Raw genomic sequence first — 23,439 nt, 5'->3', positions numbered from 1 at the left:
AAACGGCAACAAGCTCAAAGTTTTTTTGACAAAGTGAGTCAAAGCTGCATTTCTCTGGAGCCCACAAATGAAGATTATTCTGCAGTGTGATATTGTAGCAGAGTATTTGGTAGCTGACAGGAATCCAAACTAACCGCTTGAAATATCTCCAAACGCAATGTGCAATTCAATGCAAAACCGGCACAAATCAGAATTGTTGATCTTGTGATGTTGAATCCAGGGAGCCCACTTCAATCTGCAGGCCTTTGAAATATTAAACCCCGGCTTCAGCAGTGTGCCGTATGTAGTAAGCAGGAAATAAAGAAGCAAAAAAGTACATAGTTGGATAAATTAAACATGGGCATCCTAAAAATATGATGACAGAGAGATGCAACCATAGAACGGGGAGCAAGCAGAAAACAGGAAGCTGTGTTTACAGCCAAATATCTCCTCTGGATGCATATGTAACACCAGTATATGTTCAGATATGAGCCTTGGTGACATTTTGCCTCTTGGACACCATCTTACAAAGGGAACATTTTTGTAGATTTACAATCGATAATATAATTCACAGACAACAGCCCATTTTTATGTTGTGTTTTACCTCCAGAACAGACGGATTTAAGTCAAGTTTTCTAGTCTTTTCTTCTGTGTTGCTGCAGTTCAGTGTTCTTCATAATCTGTGTGACATTCACCCAGAAAGGTGACTTGTCGGGCACAATTTTCTTTTGGTTCAGCAGATGTTTTACTAGGAACGCAGGCAACACACGTTCTCTTTCAAGTTTCAAGTTCTTTATAATCGGATGCACAAGTATGACAGCGAAGCAGTCGTTGGCAATGACTGTCTCGGATCGAGCTCCCTCCAACAATGATCATTAAATATCAGCCCAGTCTCGTTCTCAGGTCATCAAATACCGACGTTTTGTCACGGCCCGCGATGTCTGATAACGATGTACAAGGCATGGAGGGTTAAAAAAGGAGACGTCGCTTCTCATATCATTGGGGTACAACACATGCCCAGTAAAATGTAGTCTGCACTTGCCGGAAGGCTCACTAGCCAAAAAATCTTTTCTGAATTTCTTGACCAAATGTTAAACTGTAACTTTTGAAATTAAGTCTGACGGTACAAATTAATTCTTGTTTTAATCACGATATGCAATGCTAACTTTGTCAATGTGTTCAAGTGGGGGGGGAAGTCACAATTGTGATGGTTCCAACGGGCCTGAAGCCTTTGTATAATCTGTATAATCACAGTCCCCTATGGCGTTAGCTCTAATTGCTAATCCTACAGACACAAAATCACAGACAGAAGCTGCGATATGAGGCTCTGCAGTGGGGGTGGGGGGGGGTGCAATTGTAGTTTAATTAAAAACCCAGGAAATAAAGCTCATTTGAGTGCTAAGTTTGGCTCATGAGGCTGCTAGCTCTTCTTGAAGCTGGACTCAAAAGGTAGAAATGTTATTGGATGCGAGCTTGTCTGAATGATCATCTCTCACACACACACACACACACAGGAATAAGTGGGGACCACAACTATGTGTAGTGTGATTTCATTTAGCTATGCTAGACAAGGAACAAGGTCAACTTCAACTGGATGTTGGTGATTTGCTCAAAGGCAACTCAGCAGCAAGGACACGGAGGAGTAATTGGTTTTGCCCAGACTTAGGGCATCAGGTCAGGTCCAAATGTTCAGGCCGACCGGCAGTGTGAACCGTACACAAAGTGAAAAATGGTACACTTTCTGACGGAAATCAAGAGTCCGCAACACTGGAGCCTGGAGCGTGCCGCCGGAATAATTGCAGAATATTACAGTTTAATTATGATCACTGAAAAAACTGATACAATTTAAAAAGGCTATTATAAATCTATTAATTACATTTGCATTTTAATTCAACATTAAACGATACAAAGTAAAAACAGATCATTTAATTCGCCAGTTAACAATTCCATTTCCTTATTCTTTCAATGATGAATAAAAGGAATCACAAAATAAATCTTAAATATAGCTTTTAAATTGTATTTCTGGTTTACTATTATGTCCCTTAATTCATTTACATTATCTTTAAGTATAATTTTAGTAACTAGATTTCCAAGGAAGATGGAAGTCTTGATGGTAATTATGGGTAAAGATATGACTATTATACGAAGCTCATTTCACTTTAAAAGCTGGAATGTATATTGCCACCACAAAGTAGGCATGTAGTATCATCAAACCATGAAGCCCAGAAGGAGGAAGCTTTTAAAGCTAATTTGCTTATAGAGCATGAGATCACTGGGTTTTAACATTTTGGTCCAACGTTAGTGCAGAGGCACAGGAAGTCTTTCACTGTTTCCATCAAAGGCTCTGTGTAAAGCTCGGTTATTACTGCGCTCCCTATTCATTATCTTTGAGTAGCCTCTTATGCTAATGCACAGGCCTGCACATGAAGCAGGATTGTGAGATTTTGTAATTATCGTTTTGTGATCAGTCACCGCTTCAGCTGGAATCGTAGTAGAAACCTGGTTATGATCTCCGTCAGCAGGATCATGCGATCGCGTGTGTGTGCGTAAGTCAGCGTGAGCACCCTGCAATACTTGCAACGATGACTAAACGACTCCCTTATGCCGAAACTTTAAAAAAAACACACACACACACACACACACGTTTGGATTTGCTGGATCGACACTATTCTGTTCCTCTGAAACAAACGCACACGCACGGGTCCCTCAGGGCCAAGCTTGATTTGATTCATTAGTGTTTGACCAATCAGGTTTAGGGATGGATTTGTCACTGGGAAGGTCAGAAGGATAGAGATCATCAAATCACACACACACAGGCCTGACTTTTTAACCTTTGAACTTTTCCTGAGAGGCAGGTCTGAAAGCAAAACTCTCTTCTCTCGCACGCACACACACACACACACACACACACACACAGCAGTGTTGAATCAGAGATATTTATTCTCTCCAACCCAGACTTGGATATTTCTAATGAGGGCGAGAGAGAGAGAGAGAGAAGAGCAGCAATGCAGTAATGCTGTGTCGACACAGCGAAGGTCTGCAAGTCATTTCCGATAGAAGCCAGTGACATGAAGCTACAAGATGGCGGCTGACACTTGACTTGCTATGAATCTCTCAACTTGTTTTAAGCGTTTCAATGATGTTGCTGAACGTGACTGGCCTTCACCGAGCCCCGAACCCCATCCAACACCTCTGGGGTGAACTGGAACCCTGACTGTGAGCCAGACCTGATCATCTATCATCAGTGTTGGACCACCCTGATGCTCCTGAGGCTGAATGGAAGCAAATCCCTGCAGCAAGGCTCCAACATCTGGTGGGAAACCTGAAACCAGAGGAGTGGAGGCTGTTATAACAGCAGATTAATACCCAATGTTTTGGAAGGACTCATATGTGGTCACATATTTGTTCTATTTGTTTTATTTTATTTTATCGAACCAGGATAATGTCTTTTGAAGAGCGTCCTGGCCAAGATGGAAAGTGAAAGTGGAGACCAGAATCAATCATATGGCTAAAATGGCTGTCCACATACTGTTTGAGAGTAGCAAGAGAGAGAGAGAGCTGAAGGTGCCCCCCCACACACACAAAATACGTATTTTGTAACTACAGGGATCACTTCAGTGTCTTGGTATTTTGGGGCTTTTTTTGGATGCTTTTCAAACTGCATATTTGATTTTGTTTTGTTTTAGAGCGTATGCTTTGGTTGTCGCTCTTTCTTTGCTCCTTCAGCAGTGGGGAGATGTACTGTGATGTTTATGTAACTGCTTTTTATTTCAGTTCAATTTCATCTGAGTATCAGAGTAGCTCAGTGAGACGGGAAAGAGATTCTGTTAGGAACTGTGATTCTCTAGTGACATAATGAAACTGTTGCTCTTAAAGCTGCTTTTAATACTAGTGTAGTTTTTTTTTGTTTTGCTTAAAAGCAAATTTTCCAGTGTTGTGATCAGTTTCAATTAACTGAAAGCTCCTGTGGAGTTTCTGACATCTTGTGGCGCCATGGAGCTGTTTTCTTTTTCACGAGTTGTTTAGCTTGTCCTGTACACGCGCACGTGTACGCATCCTGGTTGGGCTTAAAATAAGTACGTTAACTTAGTAAAACATAAACAAGGAAATACGAAAATTCCGTCACAAACATCACATCAAAATAACTCAGTAACACTTTGGGACGTGAACACCAGTCTCCTGCTTCAAAGTCCTGTGTTCTTGTCTTTTTTGTCCATCTATGAGGCTGAAGACTCCAATTCCGATGGGCTGATAACATTTGAAGCGAGGCCTCTTCAAAAAATCTCAAATCAGTCAATCTTTGATGGAAAAGTCACTGTGGGATCACAAGTAGATATTGCATCACTTGAAGGGGTCACAAGACAAAAGGTTCGGAACCAATGATGTGGGCTCATGTCAATTAACATGGATTCACCCAGTGGATTTTAATAATTCTCAAATATTTGACTAGAGGGTATACAAGCCATTTACTAAGAAATGTAAGTATAACAACTGAACCCTTTTAGAGGCTCAAATGTTCTTTAACTGCCTTGTTTTTATTTTTCTATTTTGTCCTCTTTCAAAGCCCTCCACATCTTTTAAAACCGACGCCTGTCCCCTGATCCCTACTCCTCTCTCATCACTCTTGCTCCTGTCCAATCCTTCATCACCTCTTGTCTCGTTCCTTAGTTTCACCTTTCCTTTCCTCCTCTCCTCTCCCCCATCTTACCCTCTCCCTCTGTCTCCTCGGCTTGTGTTCATGAGGCAGGTGGATGGATTTGAATTGGCACACAGCGAGGATGGAGATGAAAACTTCATTTGTTTTTCAAATCCTGCGCTGTGATCGATTGAGCTCGTCTCATGCGATGAAGCAGCAGAGTTTTTTGATCAGAGCAAACTTGTCGGTTGTTGTTTTTCCTTCCCCTCTTGCTTTAACGGAAAGAGATATTTGGATTTAACTGGTGCTTTCCTTTCAATTGAAGGGCTTATTTATACCGAGTTTAGTGATCAGAGTCGCACCGGTTGTGTGTAATAAAGACATTGTGAATAGTCCCTATTTAAGGGGAATACTGTTTCAATGAGGTTGGAGTAAAAGTAAAGATTCTACCTCACTTATTAGACTTACCTGCTTTAAACGTCATAGAATTAATTGTCTGCTCTTCATTCATGAATGTTTAAAACATGTTCCAGGGTTGTACCAGCAATTATATTTGTATGTGTAGAAAAAAATCTGCTGCTTGATTGAGTTCTTGAGTACAGCTCAGACGTGTGTTGTGGTGCCTTCATGTGCCAATATTGAAAGCTAAAGATTTGCAGGATTCTGTTGCAGTAGATTGGGAAGAGAGTTTAACAGAACACAACCTCTTGAGTGAACTTTACGTGGTCATAAAATTGTCAAGGAGGCCACACACCCACACTGCAACTTCTTATTTCTTATCATATTCTTGCAAAAGCATGGCGTGTATGTATGCACCAAGGTCTCTCCGTCTGTGTGAAACATGAATGAACAATGAGTTTGCTCTGTAAAGAAAGTCATCTACTGTCATTGTTGTGTTGACAGTAATTTGCTGACTCGTGCTTTCCCAGCTGGTTTGGTGATTTGTGTTCAGTTCTGAGTCTCAAATGTCTCAGTGTTTGCAGCTGTGCTAACCCCAAGTATCTGTTCTCTTGTATTCTCTTCAGATCCCCACCTCTCCGAATCTCTCCCTCCCGATCCATCCATTCGTCAGTCGCCTCTTTCGCCTCTTTCGCCTCTTTCGCCCGTCTCTCCAGCATGTCGCTGAAGGTCCAGACCAGTAATGTGACCAACAAGACAGATCCAAAGTCGATCAACTCCCGGGTGTTCATCGGCAATCTCAACACAGCGGTGGTGAAGAAGTCGGACGTGGAGAGCATCTTCTCCAAGTATGGCCGGGTCTTGGGATGCTCCGTGCACAAAGGCTACGCCTTCATCCAGTACGCCAGCGAGAGGCACGCCAGGGGGGCCGTGATCGGGGAGAACGGCAGGGTGCTGGCCGGACAGACGCTGGGTGAGTCCACGTGACACTCTGTGAATTATCAGACTGTTCTCATCCACTGTTAAAGCTATGAAAAGCCAGGAAGCACAGGCCTATCGCCAAGGAAGTCAACAAAGTTGACACAATGAGCAGGCGGGGTTTGATGGACGAGTCAAACAAACACAGGACTTTCACCCAGGAGGCCATTGATCAGGTCCTGTGTGAGACCAAGTTGACATTGATTTATTTTACCTTTATTTTGTTATGTAACTAATGTAACTCCACCTGCATAAGGTAAAACATGCACTTTTACATAACAAACATACTTATATTAACCCAAACCACAATCCTTTATTTAACTTAACCAAGTAGTTTTGTTGTTCTGCACTTCAGTGGCTTGCACAGACTCAACAATCGCTTGCTTTGCTATACTTTCGCAGGAGAATGCACCATATAAGAAATAACTTTTGTTCAATTTCATACGAACTGTTGTACGAGGAAACATTGTAATTACAGCTCTACGTACAAAGCATGAAAAGAAAAGTGTGATTGCCAAAATAGGTGGGCTTTTTTCAAGTTTGACTGATTTAACCTCAAATTATTTAAGATGAGGTTATTCTACCTGCAGATGGAAATAATAAAGTTTCATTTTCAACATGGAAATTGGAGTGCACATTATGACATTCAAATGGTTTAAGTCGTGGTTTGCTCCATTTTTCAAAACTATGTATGTCCTGTTTCGGAAAAACAAATCTGTAGACAACAGAAAAATCGTATTTAATTAAAAAGAAGTATATTTCCTGGGCTCCAAAGGTTTTAAAAATGTCAAAACTCACTAACTCAGAAAATGTCTTCTTACGAAGATGACAATTTCTAAATGACTGTGTGACTGGTGGTGAAATGGTGAAATAGCCTTTGCACTAGTTTCAATTAATTGATTCATCAGTTATCTAATTAATTAGTTAATTACTAAATCAAGTAAGTCTATAGAATGTCAGAAGATAGTGGAAAATATCCTGACCTCTTTGAATCGCATGTTTTATTTGACTGTAGTCCAAACCCAAAGACATTTGAGCGAATGTTCGTCATTTTGGTTTTATAAAAGACTTAAACAATTAATCAAAATTGCCGTTAAAATATTCCATGGTGAATTGCTAATCAATTGACTTCTAATTTCAACATTACCCTTGGTTGCTGTGTTTGAGTTACACTGTTCACACTTGCTTGTTTGAACACTGCAGGCTACAGAAATCCCAGAGATATAGCTGAACCTTTCTCTTCACACTTGAAGTTGTCAGGACTGTCCCCTCGGGGTTTAGCAGGTTGAGATGTCATCTTTTGAAAGCCTGAGAACAAAAGCCTCAGAATGTCTCTGGTGTTTCATCAGAAAACATTTTCAACTTTGATGCTAAATAAGTAGGCGCAGTTGATGAGACCTGAGATCAGCACATGAAAGGATGCAGAACATTTCTGTTTTTATTTTTGGTTCATGCATGATCTGTTTAATCTGTTTAACTTGCACGGCAGCTGGATTCCTTGAAAAAGGCTGCACTCAGTAGAGTGCAGATCTCCTCCAGGTGTTACTGCAATGACAACTGCTTTATTGTGTGATTAAAGGGATACAACCCAAAATGTGATAAGCCACCGCTCCCCCCCCCCAGATACTAATAGGCTGTAAGGAGTCATAAAATACACATCTGTCAAACTCAAAAACAAGGATTGAAGGATCATTTATTGTCATCATGCAACACAGGGATGCACAACAAAGTTCAGTTGTTGCTCATTTGCAACACAACAAACAAAAACAGTAGTACGTTCCTGTAGTGCATTTTTTTGAATTTGCATCCGACATCTTTACACCAAAAACTCAACGGGAGGAAAACCACTGTCCCATCAACCTCGACTGTGCCTGAGCACCGAGCACCAAGCACCACGACGCAAACACAGAGTCCACCTCCTCTCGACCCACCGGAGTCCCGCGCTCTGTCCTGCGGTCCGCCTGTCAAGTTCAGCTTGATCCGGGATGAACGACGGAGCCTGTATGCAGTTTGCAGCACAGAATGCAAGATTAGCCGTGGACAGACAGGGAGGTGCACACACGCGTAAACCATGGCATGCCTCTCCTGGCGGACATTTCAATCTTGTCAGGCTTCAAGTAAATTTGTGTCTGAACCACAGCGGTGTGGAGCGATCAGCCTCCTGTGAGTCTTCAGAGCATACAGTCTTGCAATAACCAGAATGAAGTTCAGTGAACTTGCTGCGACCGCAGAAACTTTGACGACCCCTGAGCGCCATTACATCCGTTTCCCTCTCGAGTGTTTACTTATGCGATCTCTCCCCCACCTTTCCTCTGTGTTACTGCGCAATAAGATATCAGAGGGGAAATCAGAGTTGAGCGCCGTGTGCCTTTACTCTGTTGGAGTGTTTTCCGCCGTCTGTCTGTTTCCCCCAGCGGACAGGGAAGAGACGAGTTGTCGGCGAGCAGGTGTGAAGACCTCAACTGCTTTATGTTCAATCACAGCAGAGCTGCGAGTACGTTTCTCTCATAATCTCTCTCAGTGCAGTGTGTGTGCTCTAACACACGTGCATGTGGGGGTCTAAGTGTATTGAATGAATCAGAATGTGCCAAAATAACGCGTTCTCACTACCGGTGCATCAAATACCGCAGCTTGCTCAGTGAGATATGTGTCACTCGCTAAACAGACTCGTCTGAAATGGAAAAAGAAAAATCAACGGGGATGTCAAACATTCAAAATTTTATTCTTTAACTTACTTATTGTCATCTTTAGTGGTTATTTACATAAAAATACACAATTCAAATGATACGGCAATAAATGATTGCATTTCTATTTCAATATGTGTTTTAATTAAACTTTTTCTGAGGGGCCTTAGTAGTTAAAATGATGCTGCTTAGAGCTAGTGTTAAGTGTTAAGTGTTAGGAAGTTAAACAGGTCATCATTTTCTCTCTAATATCTATTTTATGTGAAAACACCTTCAAATAAATGTATTCGTTCCAGTTTCTTGCCAGAAACTACATTTTACAAGATTACATTTGAACACATCATGCATGATAACGTTGTAATTTACCTTCATCCCATATACTCATGTTTACTGTGTGGAGCTTGAAAGCACCATAATGTAACTGAATGTTTCTTAGCTGTTAGCTCTGTTATCAGCAGGACTGTGATAGGGAGAGACCCGGAGCTGTCGGCAGAAGAGCCAGTTACTGTTATTACTCTGAGCAGCGTGCATGGGAATGAATTACAATATCATAGGCCTAGTTGCTCCAAATGTTGCTATGCTGTCAGACTGTGCTGCCAACTGGCTGCTAACAGCTGACACCCAACATTAACTAGCTTTTCTCCTGCTGATTTAGGCAAGGAGTGAGCGTTAGACATTCTTTCACGCAATACCCCTAATTACAGCATTTAACTGCTTCTACAAACTTAAATTAGTAGAAAATGCTTCTAGTGACAGTTGTGGATTTTGTGCAATAAAGGGAATAAATACAGCAATGATTTCTGTATATGGTTGATGTTTATCATTGTGCTGAATGTTCTACTAGTAAAGACCACCAATAGCATTGGTTTTCATACGCTGGTCACGTGACTTGATAGTCACTCAAGTTAATGTCAACACGATCTTTTTCTGAACCTACTTCAGTGTTTTTTGCCTAAACTTAATGTTAAGACGGAAGTGTACTTTGAAAAGACACAATGGGTGTTACAAGTGGAATTTGACACACCGTCCCAGACACGTCCAAAACAGACGCTAGAGGAGTACGTAGAGCCTCATAGTTTGAAGCTAAGGCGCGCTGAAGCTAAGTTTGCAGTTTGAAGCTAAGGAGCACTGTTCAAGCTGGAGTATTCGGCACATTGGTGTGACAATGTGTTGGCCTCAACTCCATTTTATACACTAGTTGTAAATTCACCCATTGATTTCTAATGAAATTCTCAATTTTCACCGGGAACGCCACAGTTGTAGAAAAGTTACATAAAACACCCAGAATTCGAACAGAAATGATAAAAATGTATTTTGTTTGTTCAGATGCTCTTTGTGGACGAAGCCACTGAAGTAAAGGAAGGAAAAAAAACAGGTTTAGGATCATTTATAAAACTCTTTGTGTCTCTGTTAAACAATTCCTTGGATGTTTTCCAGGCAGGGGTTTTCGTCCACACCCCAGCACCGTGACTTCTCTAACACGGAGAGCGGAAACGCTTCAGTACATTTTTAATGCTGCTTTCAACACGGTCAACCACAATATAATACTAGACAGACTTGAATGCGCAGTTGGACTTTCTGGCAAAGTGCAAAACTGGTTTGAACCATTTTTGAAGGACAGGGACCACACTGAGTTGATCGGTAATATAATATCCGTTTGTGAAACAAGTAACACGTGGAATGTCCCAAGGGTCGGTTCTCTGGCCTCTTCTCTTCAGCTGATTGCTGCCCTGTGGGTTGTTTTTGTTCAACACACTATTAGGGTTCAATTGTGTTGCTTCCACCCAGCACATGTGGGTGGGAAGTTCAAACCGCTCTGTGCCCACACAATGAAACAACCATCCATACGCACCCATTCTTTAACCCCATCATCCTGTTAGGATCTCTGGGGGCTGAAGCCTATCCCAGCATGCATTGGGTGAGAGGAGGGGAACACCATGACAGCTCAACAGTCCATCATAGGGAAATCTAGTGTTTCCAGTTCACCTAAACTGCATGCGTTTGCATTTTGGGAGGAAACTGGAGCACCTGCAAGGAACCCATGCAGACATGGGGAGAATACAATCTTTAAAATGTCTGTACCTCCTGAAATTCCTTAAAACATAAAGCAGGATGATGGAACTTCATGTGTTTGAAATGTGTCGGAAGATCAAGGGAAGGAACGAGTGGAGATGATAAAAGGATGGATGGACGGCCAGATGAGCAGGGAAAAAGTGAGTTTTCAGCAGCCAGAGGCTGAAGATTCAAGCCTGTTAACCTCACCGTGAAGGGGAATGTGTTTGTGTGTGTGTGTGTGTGTGTGTGTGTGTGTGTGTGTATGCGTTTAAGGCAGTGATCCAGAACCCTGACCGCAGCCAGGTGTGGAAATGGCAGAAATCCAGTTGTTTGCAAGGACACACACACACACGTACACACAAACGCATCTTCATCCAACACAAACTGTTATTGACCTCCCCTTTATGACCTAGGCAAACAATGCAAGCGCACACATAGACACACACACACACACACACACAGACCACCTGCCAATCCATATGCCTCAGTGCTTTTTATTCCGTCTCTTGCCGGGTCTTGTTCTTCAAAGTGGAAGTCCCTGAACGCAACACAAACATACTTTATCGACCCAATGCCTCTCTGAGCAAAAAGTAATTTCAGTATTTCCAAAAACAAATCACGTTCTTTTGCTGATGAAAACAATTAGGTTTAGTAAAAGATTGTGGTTTGGGTTAAAATAAGTATGATTGCTGTGTAACATCATTAGCGTAGCCGACGTTACGTACATGACGTAAGTCAAGTCCTTTGTAACTTGTATACTCTGAGCGTCTGGGCTTCCGTTGTAGTTACTTGAAAGCCAGATGCGTCTCATACAAGCGCTAGATGATGCCTTGTGCGTCAGATGCAAAGGGCAGTGACAAGACATCGGCATTTGAAGTTGATCGATAATTGGTGGCTGTGATGCAGCTACAATCATACAAAGGACTTTAAAATATTCAAAACATTTGTAAATGTTTCACATGAAAGTAAATGCAGTTAATGTAAAGATAACTCCATGCCTACAGACTGATTTAGAGATGTTTTTGATGACATGTCCTGACTTGAGACCCTACTCAAAATTGGTCTTATTTTACCAATCTGAGTCAGCCGATGTCTTCGGACAGGAAGCTACTCGCTTTTCCAAAGATCCAATTCATCCATCGTTTTGTTCTTCTGTACGTCTTGGATTGTTATGACGGTCCCGGGGATAACACATTTACTGTGTTGCACTTCAGTATTTACCTTTTTATCACCTCTTTTATGTGAAGCACTTTGTTGGAAATTCTGGTTTTGTGAAGTGCCAAACAATCATCATTATCATATTACTTTTATTGTTTGTCATGTTTTGCTTGCCAACCAAAAACACAAAGGTAGTGATTAAAACGGTTAAACGTGTCTCATAATATCAACTGGAAGTCATTCCAGTAAAAAGAAACACACATGGGTTTGATATTACCCGGAGAGCTAAGACGAGAGGGAGTATGGCAGTGAGACATGTAAAGAGTCGGGTAGTTAAGTGGCACAGAGAAAAAAGACAGATTTAATATGATCCCCAAAGCAAAACCCACACAAACTGCAGTGGGGCAGAGAGCATCACTTAGCAGCCCCTTAGCTGTCATAGCTTTATCCTACACTACACTCACACACACACACACACACACACACACACACACACACACACACACACTGTGCCTTATGGGAAAGTCCCCTGTATTACTCTGTGTGTGTCTGTGTGTATGTGTGTGCATGTATTCCTCATGTTGTGGGGACACTGCTCACACAGTAACATTGTGGGGACTTGCAGTGCACATGAATCATTATATTTTAGGGTGAACACTTATTTGAAGGTTAGGTGAAGGCTCAGGTAAAGGTGAGCTTTAGTTGTATGTTGAGGTCAGGGTCAGGGTTAGTTTTAGGCCAGAAGCGTTTATGACTGGAGTTGTTAAGTGGGATGGAAACACGATTGATTGAAATCCTAATTGAACACAGATTTGTGCCACATAGAAAACGTGTGTGTGTGTGTGTGTGTGCACTTCTCTGTACATCCATCTTTGTGAGGACACTTATTAACATAAAGCATGTCCCAGCACCTTATCCTAACCTTAACCATCACAACTAAGTTTTTTTTCAAGTCTCTTATTTAACCTGCAGCATCATGATCAATGAATTCATCCACATTTGTTTTGTTACCACCACATCTGTGTCAGTAATGCAGGCCATTAACAGTTCATGTGGAATCTCTTATTTACTTGATTGCTGGATTTTTTAAATGTTTTTTTGACCACAATTAACAGATTAAAGTCTCAAACAGAAGAGCTGGAAATCAGATTTCTTACTTTCCGCCTGATTACTTATGAATGGAAAGTTGTCGGGCCAATATGGGCCTGTTGGGAGCTGCACTGACTGACTGTAGAGACGATGTTGTAAAATGGCTCAACAGCGTCCTCTACTGGAGATCACAAGGCGACACACCATCCACCAGATTATCCTTTAAAAAGTTGTCCTCTCTCCACTGATTCTTTACCACTGCTTTCTTTTTTTCAGTGCTCAAACATATATTTCACTAAATGTTTTTGAGCTTGAAGGAACATTTGATCTCTTTTATGGAGTTGTTAACAACGTGTTGGGTACGTCAAAAATGAAACGCTGCTCTTCTGTTTCCCTCTGCTATTTATTTTCCAGATGTCAACATGGCAGGAGAGCCGAGGCCCAACAGACCCAAAATCCTGAAGCGATCAGCCGCTTCTCTCTACAGGTACACACAGGTGCCCTTTCATTTGGAGGATTGTTTGATAGTTCAGTGTTCTAAAAAAGCTCAGGTGCTTTTTCAAAGCTTGTATTAGAAGGCCAACAAGAGACTATTTTACCCACAGATGTGTAGACCACAAAAAACAAACGCAGCTGATCTTGTGGGACTGAGACACAAACCACTTTAGTTGAAGAGGGCCAAGGTTTTAAAACCGCCTACACTGGATAACAACACCCTGAAGAAGGAGGAGGCCGAGACCTGGAGGTGTGAAACAACACCCTGAAGAAGTCCCAGGCTTCTATTTTTAACACCTCACCCCTCCAAGAACAACGACTGTCATGAGTATTTAGACTTGAAGGGTTTTATTGTGGAGGGACAGTATGTCAGATTTTTGCAGATTCCTTTTTACGTAGACTCTTTTATCCTTTTATTTGGTTATTGTTTCCCATGTATTAAAGAGGTGTGATGTGTCGCGCTGCTTAAAACAGCTGCTAAACCTGAACAAAAATGATTCAATCTTAGACTTACAGTTTGTCTCCTTTGATGGTTTGCGTACTCTTTCAGAAGATTTGACAAAGGTTATATTATTGTTCCATTCCTGAGGTATAACGGTCACATGAATGGGACAAGGTGTTCCTTAAATATTGCGTTCTTGAGAATGGGTACAGAGACATTAAATGATAAATACTGTTCATCATATAAGTGATAAATACAGTTTCAACAAAACGCAGTATTTATGTCTTATTTCTTATAAGGTGTATCTTATGTATTGTTGTTTTATAGTTTTATTCTTGTTTTGAGGAACCTCTGACTTTGTTGTTTCCGCCAAAATCCTTTATCCAGGACGAATCTGTCCATAAACATTACACGTAATATACATAATTCACGAGAATTCAATTTCTGTCTCTCTTTCTGTCTCTTGGGGTAACATGAAGTGGTTTCTTTTTGGTCTCACACACAGTTTGTAATTACTGCCTTTTTAATTCGTACGTGCAACCATAAACCCCAGAATGCTTTCTGTTCCCATGTGTTGTTTTAAATGTGGTTTCATGCTGGTGTTACTGAGCGTACTGTGTGACATTTGTTTTTGCACTATCACTGTGTGCTATTGTGCTTCTTCCCCAGCGGCTATGAGTTTGACTACGACTTCTACAGAGAAGACTTCTATGACAGGTAAGAGAACGGATGGTTCTCGGGGTTCTTCCAGCATTCTTCTGCGTTTTAGTGCCAGCAGCCAATATCCACACATGATTGATCTGATGCGAGCAAATCTTAGAATTCAGGTTAGAGAAAGGAATAAAGGTTAGGAAACAGCGACGCAAACTGACCACACACAACAAGTAAATCCAGAATCTGATGAACTGTGGAAGATGAGCCTTGTGTGTCATTCAGAGCATCAGTATATCTTTACTCTGCTGTGCAGCCGGTCACCTGCAGATCTTCATCCAACAGCTCACTGTTGCTGCTCATGACTGTTCCTGTACTCACAGCAATATTTTAAACTAATCCGCTGTCAAAAAATGCAGGAAATGACCGTTGTCTTGTTCTACCACTTAAATGCTTTAAATGTGAAGCTGCAGCAGCACAAAATGTTCGTTTTGCATAAGCAGTGGGTTAACACAGTATTTATTTCTGGGAATGTCGTTTTCAGATACCCAGTTCGTAATACTGCAAATATCTAAATATTGCAATACTTTTGTCACTGAGCCATAGGCTCAATCACTATTGTGTTGACTCACTTAGCAATGGATAGTGACGTAAAAGACATTGATTTAAATGAAAATCTTTTTATTAAAATTAAATTATTACTTTAAAACACAATCCACCCATCAGCCCAACCCCCACACTCATTATTTTTCCTGCTCTATAAAACAATTCATCTTATTAAAGAAAGAACAGAAGGCGGATGAAGAACAAGGAAATAGATGAATGGTTCTTTTGGGAAACACTGTGGAGTCGCATGGAATGGGGCACCAGCTACATTTTTGCAGGTGTGTGTGTGTGTGTGTGTGTGTGTGTGTGTGTGTGTGTGTGTGTGTGTGTGTGTGTGTGTGCCCCGTTTGAGGGCTCTGTCACTTGAACATAAACATATGTTGTTTTGGGGGCTTTTGCTGAAACAGCTGATGCTGTCATTCTTCTTGGAAGGGATAGTTTGAATTTGGCCTTTGACTAAAAATGTGTCTCATCCACAATTAAGTGGAAAATAGAAGTGTTCTTGAAGTGATCTGGAACACTCAAATTCAGTGCAAACATGCACATTGTAGCTGAAGAGTGCAGTGTGCTCTTTTTCTTTGTGCCTGATGCTGTTATTCATGTGTCAAATGTAAATGTTGCCTTTGCACCGAGAACCTAGTATGCAGAACAATGGCAGAGAGAAAAAATTACACCTACAGACCACAAGCTACAGGTCTTGACTGCCAAGGTGCAGAGGCATTCCTCAATACTTCAGGCAAGGAATTTACACATGACAGAGAGAAACCCTATATGGCATTTAATATCCCAGTAAATTACCACCAACTCTCTGAAGACACTCTCAATTTCACTGTAACTGTGTGTGGCTATTTGCACTGAACTTTGCAAAATTGGACTGTTTTTGAGGCTTATTTGCATGAATATGGGGCCAATTTTACGCCAAATGTCTGCACATTACCTAACTTTAATACGTGCAAACCAGAGCACAGGAGCACAGAGACTTTGTTTGCTCAGCAGTGCAGTCAGGGGTGCATTTCAGCCTCTTTTTGTCTTTTGTCTTGTTTGTGCAGGCTTAGCGGCTGCAGAAACCGAGCTATCCTTTTGTGAATTCGCCCCTCAATTCACATAATTCAATTATCAAACAAAATAAATAACTGATTTCAATGGCATCCAAGAACAGTAAGACCGTTCCAAAATACAGTTGAACCGGACGGACACGAACGGAGACGGAACACCAACTCCGGCAGCAGGAGGACGATTCTCCACGGATTACATGACCAGGACATGAGCAAGGGATTATCTGCTTCACGGGGGATGTGTTTTTTCTCCCTGTACCTGCCACTCTGAGTAACATCTGGCCAAATTCAATCCATTTACATTGACCTCTGCTGCTATGTCACAGTGTGGGAACTATTAATGTTCCGAAATATATGCCAAGCAAACACTGTTATGAGGGTAAAAATAAATAGAAAACTGCATCTGTCTGCTCGTTACTTCAAGTGAAACAAATCCCCGGACCCCGTCATGTGCCGCATGTCTCCACTGCTTCTCATGAGAGTTCAGGACTTTGAAACTGAATCTTCACTTTTGTAACACGCCAAAAATACATGTGTGCCAAAAGGAGCACATAAAAGTGTGTATACTGAGCAGGACGGAAAGTAGAGATGTCCAGCTGAGATGAATCAGCGACCATTCATCCAGATGATCCCAAAACGTCAAAACCAACACATGCTTCCGATCTCAAGATGGGATTTAAAAACAGAGTTATTCAGTGTCATTGTATGCAGAGGTTTCTGAAACTGATGAGGTACAGAGGTTTTGTTGAAGTACAGAGGTTTTGAAAAAGACAGTCATGCTTCTGAGAGAAAAGCAACTCTCCCAAAAACTTTTTTGACTCCTGTCAAAACACGTCAAGCTTTGTCCGTCTGACATGAAGCTGCCTAATACAGCGAAGAAGGGTAATCAATGATTCTTCATCTCCCTGGATGAGGGAGAGCTGTGGTCTGTTAATTCTCTGAATTACACATCACCAATAACCACATTGCCTGTGCTCACACACAGCAAAAGGTTCAGCCGGAGAGTTTAACTCTCATGGGATTTGTTGAGCACACACAACCCATGGCCAGACCCATCTCCACAGTGCTGTGTCAGCGCTAAGGAAAGGTCTGGCTCGAAACTTTATCATTCTGCTGTTGGGTGAAAAAACAAACACTCTGGCTTCCTTTAAACTAATCACGATCGTCTTTGGCAATGTAAGCCCAGGATGCACCGACGGTGTGCTTGCAAAATAGAAAGCGTAGATAGCGGAAGAGGAGGAGAATTCTAGCTATGATAGGCGGGCAATGGCACGATTCAACCTGCAGTCTACAACCGATGAGTGACACTATTATCCTCCGCATCTTTCATGAGACTTCCCAGTCCCGGGATGCTTCCTGTAACCACTATGATACCTAGTGATGTAATTTGGCACATCCCTGTCAGGATTAGCAACAGGCAGTCACAGAAAGATTTAACAAAATGTAACAAAATCTCAGAGGAGTATTCACGGATTGGATGTCTGTCCCAGTAAGTGCCTGCCCGGCTCCAACCAGAACAGCCTCAGTAAATGCTTTATTACTAGCAAATAAGACATTTATTCTAAATGATTTCTTCAATTCTCGGGGATTGGATTTTTTTGTGTGTGACTAAAACCTGGCTGAGTGTCAGGTGAGGTTAGCTCTTTTTCAGAAGTCATACCACTGGATTGTACAATTTTTAATCCCCCAAGGATTACTGGACGAGGAGGGGTGGTGACTGTTAAAAGCTTTAAGTCGCTGGACTTATTCTGTAGTGTTGAACTGAATATGTTCACGCTTAATTCACCCAGTACACTGCGTTGTGATATACCAACCACCTAAATATAGCAGGGATTTAAATGGATGAATTAAGGGTCAGAGAGTCAAACATTTATTTTTACTGTTCTAATAAGGCGTTGGTCAAAGACTCTCTTAAGTTCTGTCTTTAGACATGTTTGACACTTGGTGCAGGTATCAGAAAACTGTCAATGCTGAGAAGACAAAATATTTAACAATTAGTTTAAATAATTGTTCCAAAACTCTTGTAAAAATACTTAATCCTCAACGAGATTGCGATTATTAGTTCACACATCTCGCCCCCTTTCTCTCGATCCGTCCACCACTGTCCATTGCTCTGTAGTTTCATGGACAACCAGCGGAATGATCTTAACTATTCAAGTCATGTGACCTCAATCTAACTAATTATGTGTTTCACTGCTGAAGACCCGATCAAAAGAAAAAGTACCCTGAAACCAGCAGAGGTGAAGACAGCTGTTAACCAGGCCTGACCGAGCATCAGCAGAGATATATGGCCAAAAGCACCTCAACCCAACCATACCATCCAAAACTATGGCCGTTAATCTTCTGGTATAACAACCTTCGGTCTTCCAGGAAGGCTTTAGACAAGATTTCTTTTTACCCTGGCTGCAGAACTGTGCTCCCATTCAGCCGTCAGATCATTAGTTGAACAGTGCAGATGATGCCACTTAGGTGAGGGGAAGTAAACTACTATAAGTACGAAGATAAAACAACTTTAATGCAGGACAGACACACTTTGTACACAGCAATGTTGGCTTTCTAACAGTCTGGCTCCCAGTCGCCGTTCCAGTTCATCACAACAGTGTTGGATGAAGTTTAGGACAGGTGCTCCAGTCAACTTCTTCCAAGCCAAAATTCCTCAGAGGCCTTACCCGAAATGTTGCCACAAAGTTCGAAGCACATCATTGTCTACAATATAATTTCATGCCGTCAATCAAGATTTTCTTTAATTTTTCACTAAAGAGCCATGACCAGTTCATGAAAAACAGACCCGGACCAAAAGCATACAGACGGGGGGTGGTTTAGTATTTGACAGCAAATAGTAAATTGACCAATTACATTCCGTCATTCATTTGATTGTATGCTCGATCTATCAATTTATCCCCCCCCCCCCCCCCTCCCCCCCCCCCCCCCCCCCCCCCCCCCCACACACACACACACACACACACACACACACAGTTCACATGAAAGGAGATATTAGCTTTAGAGATCAAAACTGTTTCTTGTACCTGACTGTAAACATGTTTATATCAGCTATAAAGTTGGGCATTTTCACATGGGAGTCTATAAGGATCGACTCTTTTGGAGCCAGCCTCAAGTGGCCTTTTGAGGAAATGGAATTTTTGGCAGTTCCGCGTTGGCTTGGTTTTTCAGCACCGGAAGTTACTTTTTGTGAGATATATAAACCCCTCAGCACATTCTGGTGCTACCTTGGGGTCCCGGCAATACCTCGACATCCTAATCACCACCTCAACTGGCTCTATTCAGTCTAAAGGAAAGGATTTGCTACTCAGCCCTCCTCCCAGATGTGTAAGCGCCTCATCCCATCGCTCAGGGTCAGCCCAGCAACCCTGCGAAAGACACAAAATAGAACAGGATTCCACCCGCTGATCTGCTGCCCACAAGCTGGCTTAATTAACCTCTTTACATCCATCCCACCAAATCAACCTCTTTCCCAGAATTTGAGAAATCATGCTGAGCTTTACTGGATAAACATCTGTCTTAACAGATGTTGAAACATGCTGAACAGCTGGGTTGCAGATCTCAGGACTGATTTACACCCATAACTGTGATCTGGCAGTCTCACTCCCTCCCATTTTTAGCCCATGAATGTAATGGTATGATATATATATATATATGGTATCTATACAAGAAGTTGCATTTTTCTTTCTTTCCCACTTATCCTTTCATTTCTGTAAACCCTTCTGTGTGTTTCTTTAAATATATTTCCTTTATTTTTTATTCTCAACATCAAAAGCAGCCTTAGCCAGTCCTGGAATTCTATCATTTTAGGGACAAGGCCACTTGGTTTTTGGTCATTTGTTCAAGAGTACAAAGGCCAAATGCCAGGGCAGCAAGGCCATCAAATAAAACAATGATCTCAAGTCCACAAAAGAAGGAATTTACATTATGATTTAAGGATGATTTTATTTTTAATACCATACTTTAATATAACTATCAGTGAAATAAATAGATAAATATATTTGTTTATTTTGATAGAACAATTTATTAACGTTTTAGAGGCGGAGCGTTTTGCCTGTCCAATTTTGTTGACTTGCAGATTTTGTAAGTTGGCTAGATAGTCAATTTGCTTATTTTTTGTCTGTTTTAATTGTGTTAATAGTTCTTTCCTACTTTGTTTTGCCGCTTGCCAACAGACAAAGTTAGTACACTTAAAAGTCCAAGTGTGAACGACGTGAATCAGAGATTTTTGGCTGTTGTTAAAAATACAAACAAAAGACACTGGGGGAAAAAATGTACTGACAGGAAAGAGGAGGAGGAAACAGTGAAATCAACTAGAGACGTGCTGATGGCTGCAGGGCAGCACAGGGGTGTAAGGCCAGACTGAGGGGTCACGGCAGACAAGAAACTTTGATTCAAAGTTTATTTATCTCCTGAAGTATGATCTGTATGGTCAAACTTGGAATTAAAAACCTTGTCTGCTCTGATTATTTGCTAAGTGCCGCAGAGCAGCTTTGTCCAAATGGTAAAATGAAATTGCCACGTACAGTACTTCTTTAGCTCTCTTTCCCCTGTATTCCTGTGGAGACCCATGTTAAGCTGGGGGAGTGAAGCACATAACCATCTGGAAAAAAAGTTTCTTCTTGTCCCAAATGGTTAAAACACAGCCTGCAATGGAACATATCTCATAGGGTTTGAAGTAGTCAAGCCAACGGGAGGTCAGTCTTGTCAAAATCGTTAAATAACCATATTCCACACACATCTCCCAGACCATCCTCAACTTTCATGACCGAAGTTGAATTCACATGTTATTACATATTTTACTGCTTTTTATTAACTATGACAAAACTTGTAATCTAACCAGGGTTCAGGAGTTCCCCGTGTGCCCACCAACCAAACTGAGGCCGGCACATTGAGTAAGACAGTGTTGTCTGATTTGGATTACATTGTCAAGACGGAAAGTTATTGTTTTAACGTCGACAGTTTATTGAGGTTCTTTGTACCCAATGCACTTCCAGCAAAATCATCAAACCAGTTTCTCCACTCCAAAGTTTCCCTCTTTGAACGTGCAGTATACAAGCAGCTGTGCAGATCGTTTTATTTAGCTTCAGTGGGAAATATCGTCAGCCAGAAGACTAGAAAAGTGCTTCACAAGTCCATTTACAACTTCCCAAACACCCTCTCCTCATCATCTGACCTCTCCTCTTTCAACTTTCCCCCTTGCTTTCCTCCTTTTTAACTCTCTCCTCCTTTCTTTCTTTTTTCTTTCCTTGTTGCCTCTCTTTGCCTCCCTCCTTTCCGTCTCCCTTGTTCTCGCTCTCTTCAGGTTGTTTGAGTACCACGGCAGGGTGTCTCCGGTCCCTCGGGTGGCGCCCGTCAAACGCCCGCGGGTAGCAGTGCCTCTGGTACGACGGGTCAAATCCTTGCCTGTCAAACTGCTGGCGCGTAACACCTCCGTCCTCCCCACCAGCAATGGCAACAAACAGAGATGTAAGTCTGCTACTCTCTTTACTAGTTCTGACATCGATAGTAGCCGTAGATAACGTGATTTCCCTCCTCATGTTGTGAAGCAGATGAAGATGATATGATACTAGAGAAGTCCAACTTCAACACATTCAAATTAAACAAATATTCTAAATGTTGGTCACCTGTACACACTGTATGTAAGGCTCAGTGTGGGCATGCAATAATAAATGCAATGATATTGGTAAAGGTTGTATCGGTTAGTTGTTAAACAATAGCATTAGCTAAAGTAGCAACAGTAGGCTAATTGTTTTGGTAAAACTAGAAATTGCAGTAAATGCAGTTGTTGTGTTAGCAGGTACAGTCACCAGCTAAATAGTCAAATTGTAGGATTCTGAATGTAAACATGAGTGTAATCATCGCGTCGGTATCCCGTGTTCTTAAACCACCACATGACATCAAACTCTCTCTTCCTCTCTGCCTGTATGTCCCTCTTCCTTTTCTCACTTGTTTAATTCTTCTTCTCTTATATTTTCTCGTCCACCTGACAAACTCCACCCTTGTGATCCAAACCTTCCCGTCAACCATCTTTAAAGTCTATGTTTTACAGCAGAGGGTTCAAGCATCACTGCGACTGTTGTCACATTATTTTAGGATTCTGCTCATCAAACGTTCATTTCACCTCATGTTCATAACGCGGATCTGAAAAGAAAATCTGACTCCCGTTATCCCCTTTTTTATTATTTCTTTCCAAACAGCAGTTTTTGATTCCTGCAGAGTTTCAACTTGTTGATTGAAAACTGAAGTAACGTCCATTGGCAGACTGTTAATGTTTGCCCCTGCATGACTCTGCAGTTACATAATGTATTTTGGAGAGATTCACACCAGAATTAGGATTGTTAATGAAAATCAAAACTGACAGAACCACCGTGGTAGTGTCAATCCAATAAGAACATGGGATGCAGACGAGAGTAAAGCAGTGTGAGCTTTTGGACTTGGGCTTTGACAGGCGCTGTATCAGCGTCTTGGTGGTAATTGCCCGTGGATTTTGGATGCAGAATCTATGTTCTCATCCTTTCTTATTATTCCCACATCACAATTTGTTGGTATTTAAAGTCATATGTAGTCACATTGTTTGTTGTTTTATGTAAACGCAACATTCAAAATGTGCACCTCCTCTCTGGTTCAACAAACCTTCAAGTGAGAGAGAGGGAGGGAGGGAGAGAGAGGGGGAAGGGGGGGAGGGAGGGAGAGAGAGGGAGGGGGAAGGGGGGGAGGGAGGGAGAGAGAGGGAGGGGGGGAGGGACGAGGCAGAAAAGAGAAGGGGGAGAGAGGAATCATAGGAGAGAGAAAAGTGGACAAGAGCAGCAAGACAGCAGAAGAAGCAATGATGGAGAAGAGGGGGAAGGGAAAGAAAGAAAGGAGGACAGAGATGTGAATGTGTATTGAGCAACAACCACACACACACACACAGTTGGGAAATATGGTAGTAATTTGAGTTCATTGTGGTGAAACAGAAACAACCACCAGATGTGTTTTATGGCTTCAGTTGTCCGCTATTGCCACTAATGTACTCATCACTTGGTCTGTCTTTCCTTAATCACCTTCTTCTCTCTCGGCTTTTTTCAGTGGTTTACCAGAGACATCTCAATATCTCTTTCTTTTCTTTTTAAATTGCCGGACAAACAATACGTCAAAAACATAATATGGATGCATTATACAGGTAAATCAGATGTCCAACATATGGATAATAAAGCAATTAGAAAATAG

General features: G+C 41.6%; 1 protein-coding gene across 6 annotated transcripts in view; it reads left to right on the top strand.

Moving 5' to 3' along the window:
* Positions 1–23,439, top strand: part of raly (RALY heterogeneous nuclear ribonucleoprotein) — a 100,600-nt gene that overhangs the window by 56,517 nt on the left and 20,644 nt on the right. For 5 of the 6 annotated variants that reach the window (XM_031853447.1, XM_031853366.1, XM_031853155.1 and 2 more), the window contains exons 3-6: positions 5,641–5,987; positions 13,393–13,465; positions 14,585–14,632; positions 21,533–21,696. In XM_031853447.1, coding sequence (XP_031709307.1) covers positions 5,732–5,987; positions 13,393–13,465; positions 14,585–14,632; positions 21,533–21,696 — 541 coding nt within the window. In that variant the 5' untranslated portion in view covers positions 5,641–5,731. Of the gene's footprint in view, positions 1–5,640; positions 5,988–13,392; positions 14,633–21,532; positions 21,697–23,439 lie in introns of all 6 variants that reach the window. The other variant, XR_004212982.1, reaches the window with a different exon arrangement.

Source organism: Anarrhichthys ocellatus, unplaced genomic scaffold, assembly GCF_004355925.1.
Source record: "Anarrhichthys ocellatus isolate YVR2014 unplaced genomic scaffold, GSC_Weel_1.0 scaffold1, whole genome shotgun sequence".
Taxonomy (NCBI): Eukaryota; Metazoa; Chordata; class Actinopteri; order Perciformes; family Anarhichadidae; genus Anarrhichthys; species Anarrhichthys ocellatus.
This window is presented reverse-complemented; position numbering and strand designations above follow the sequence as displayed.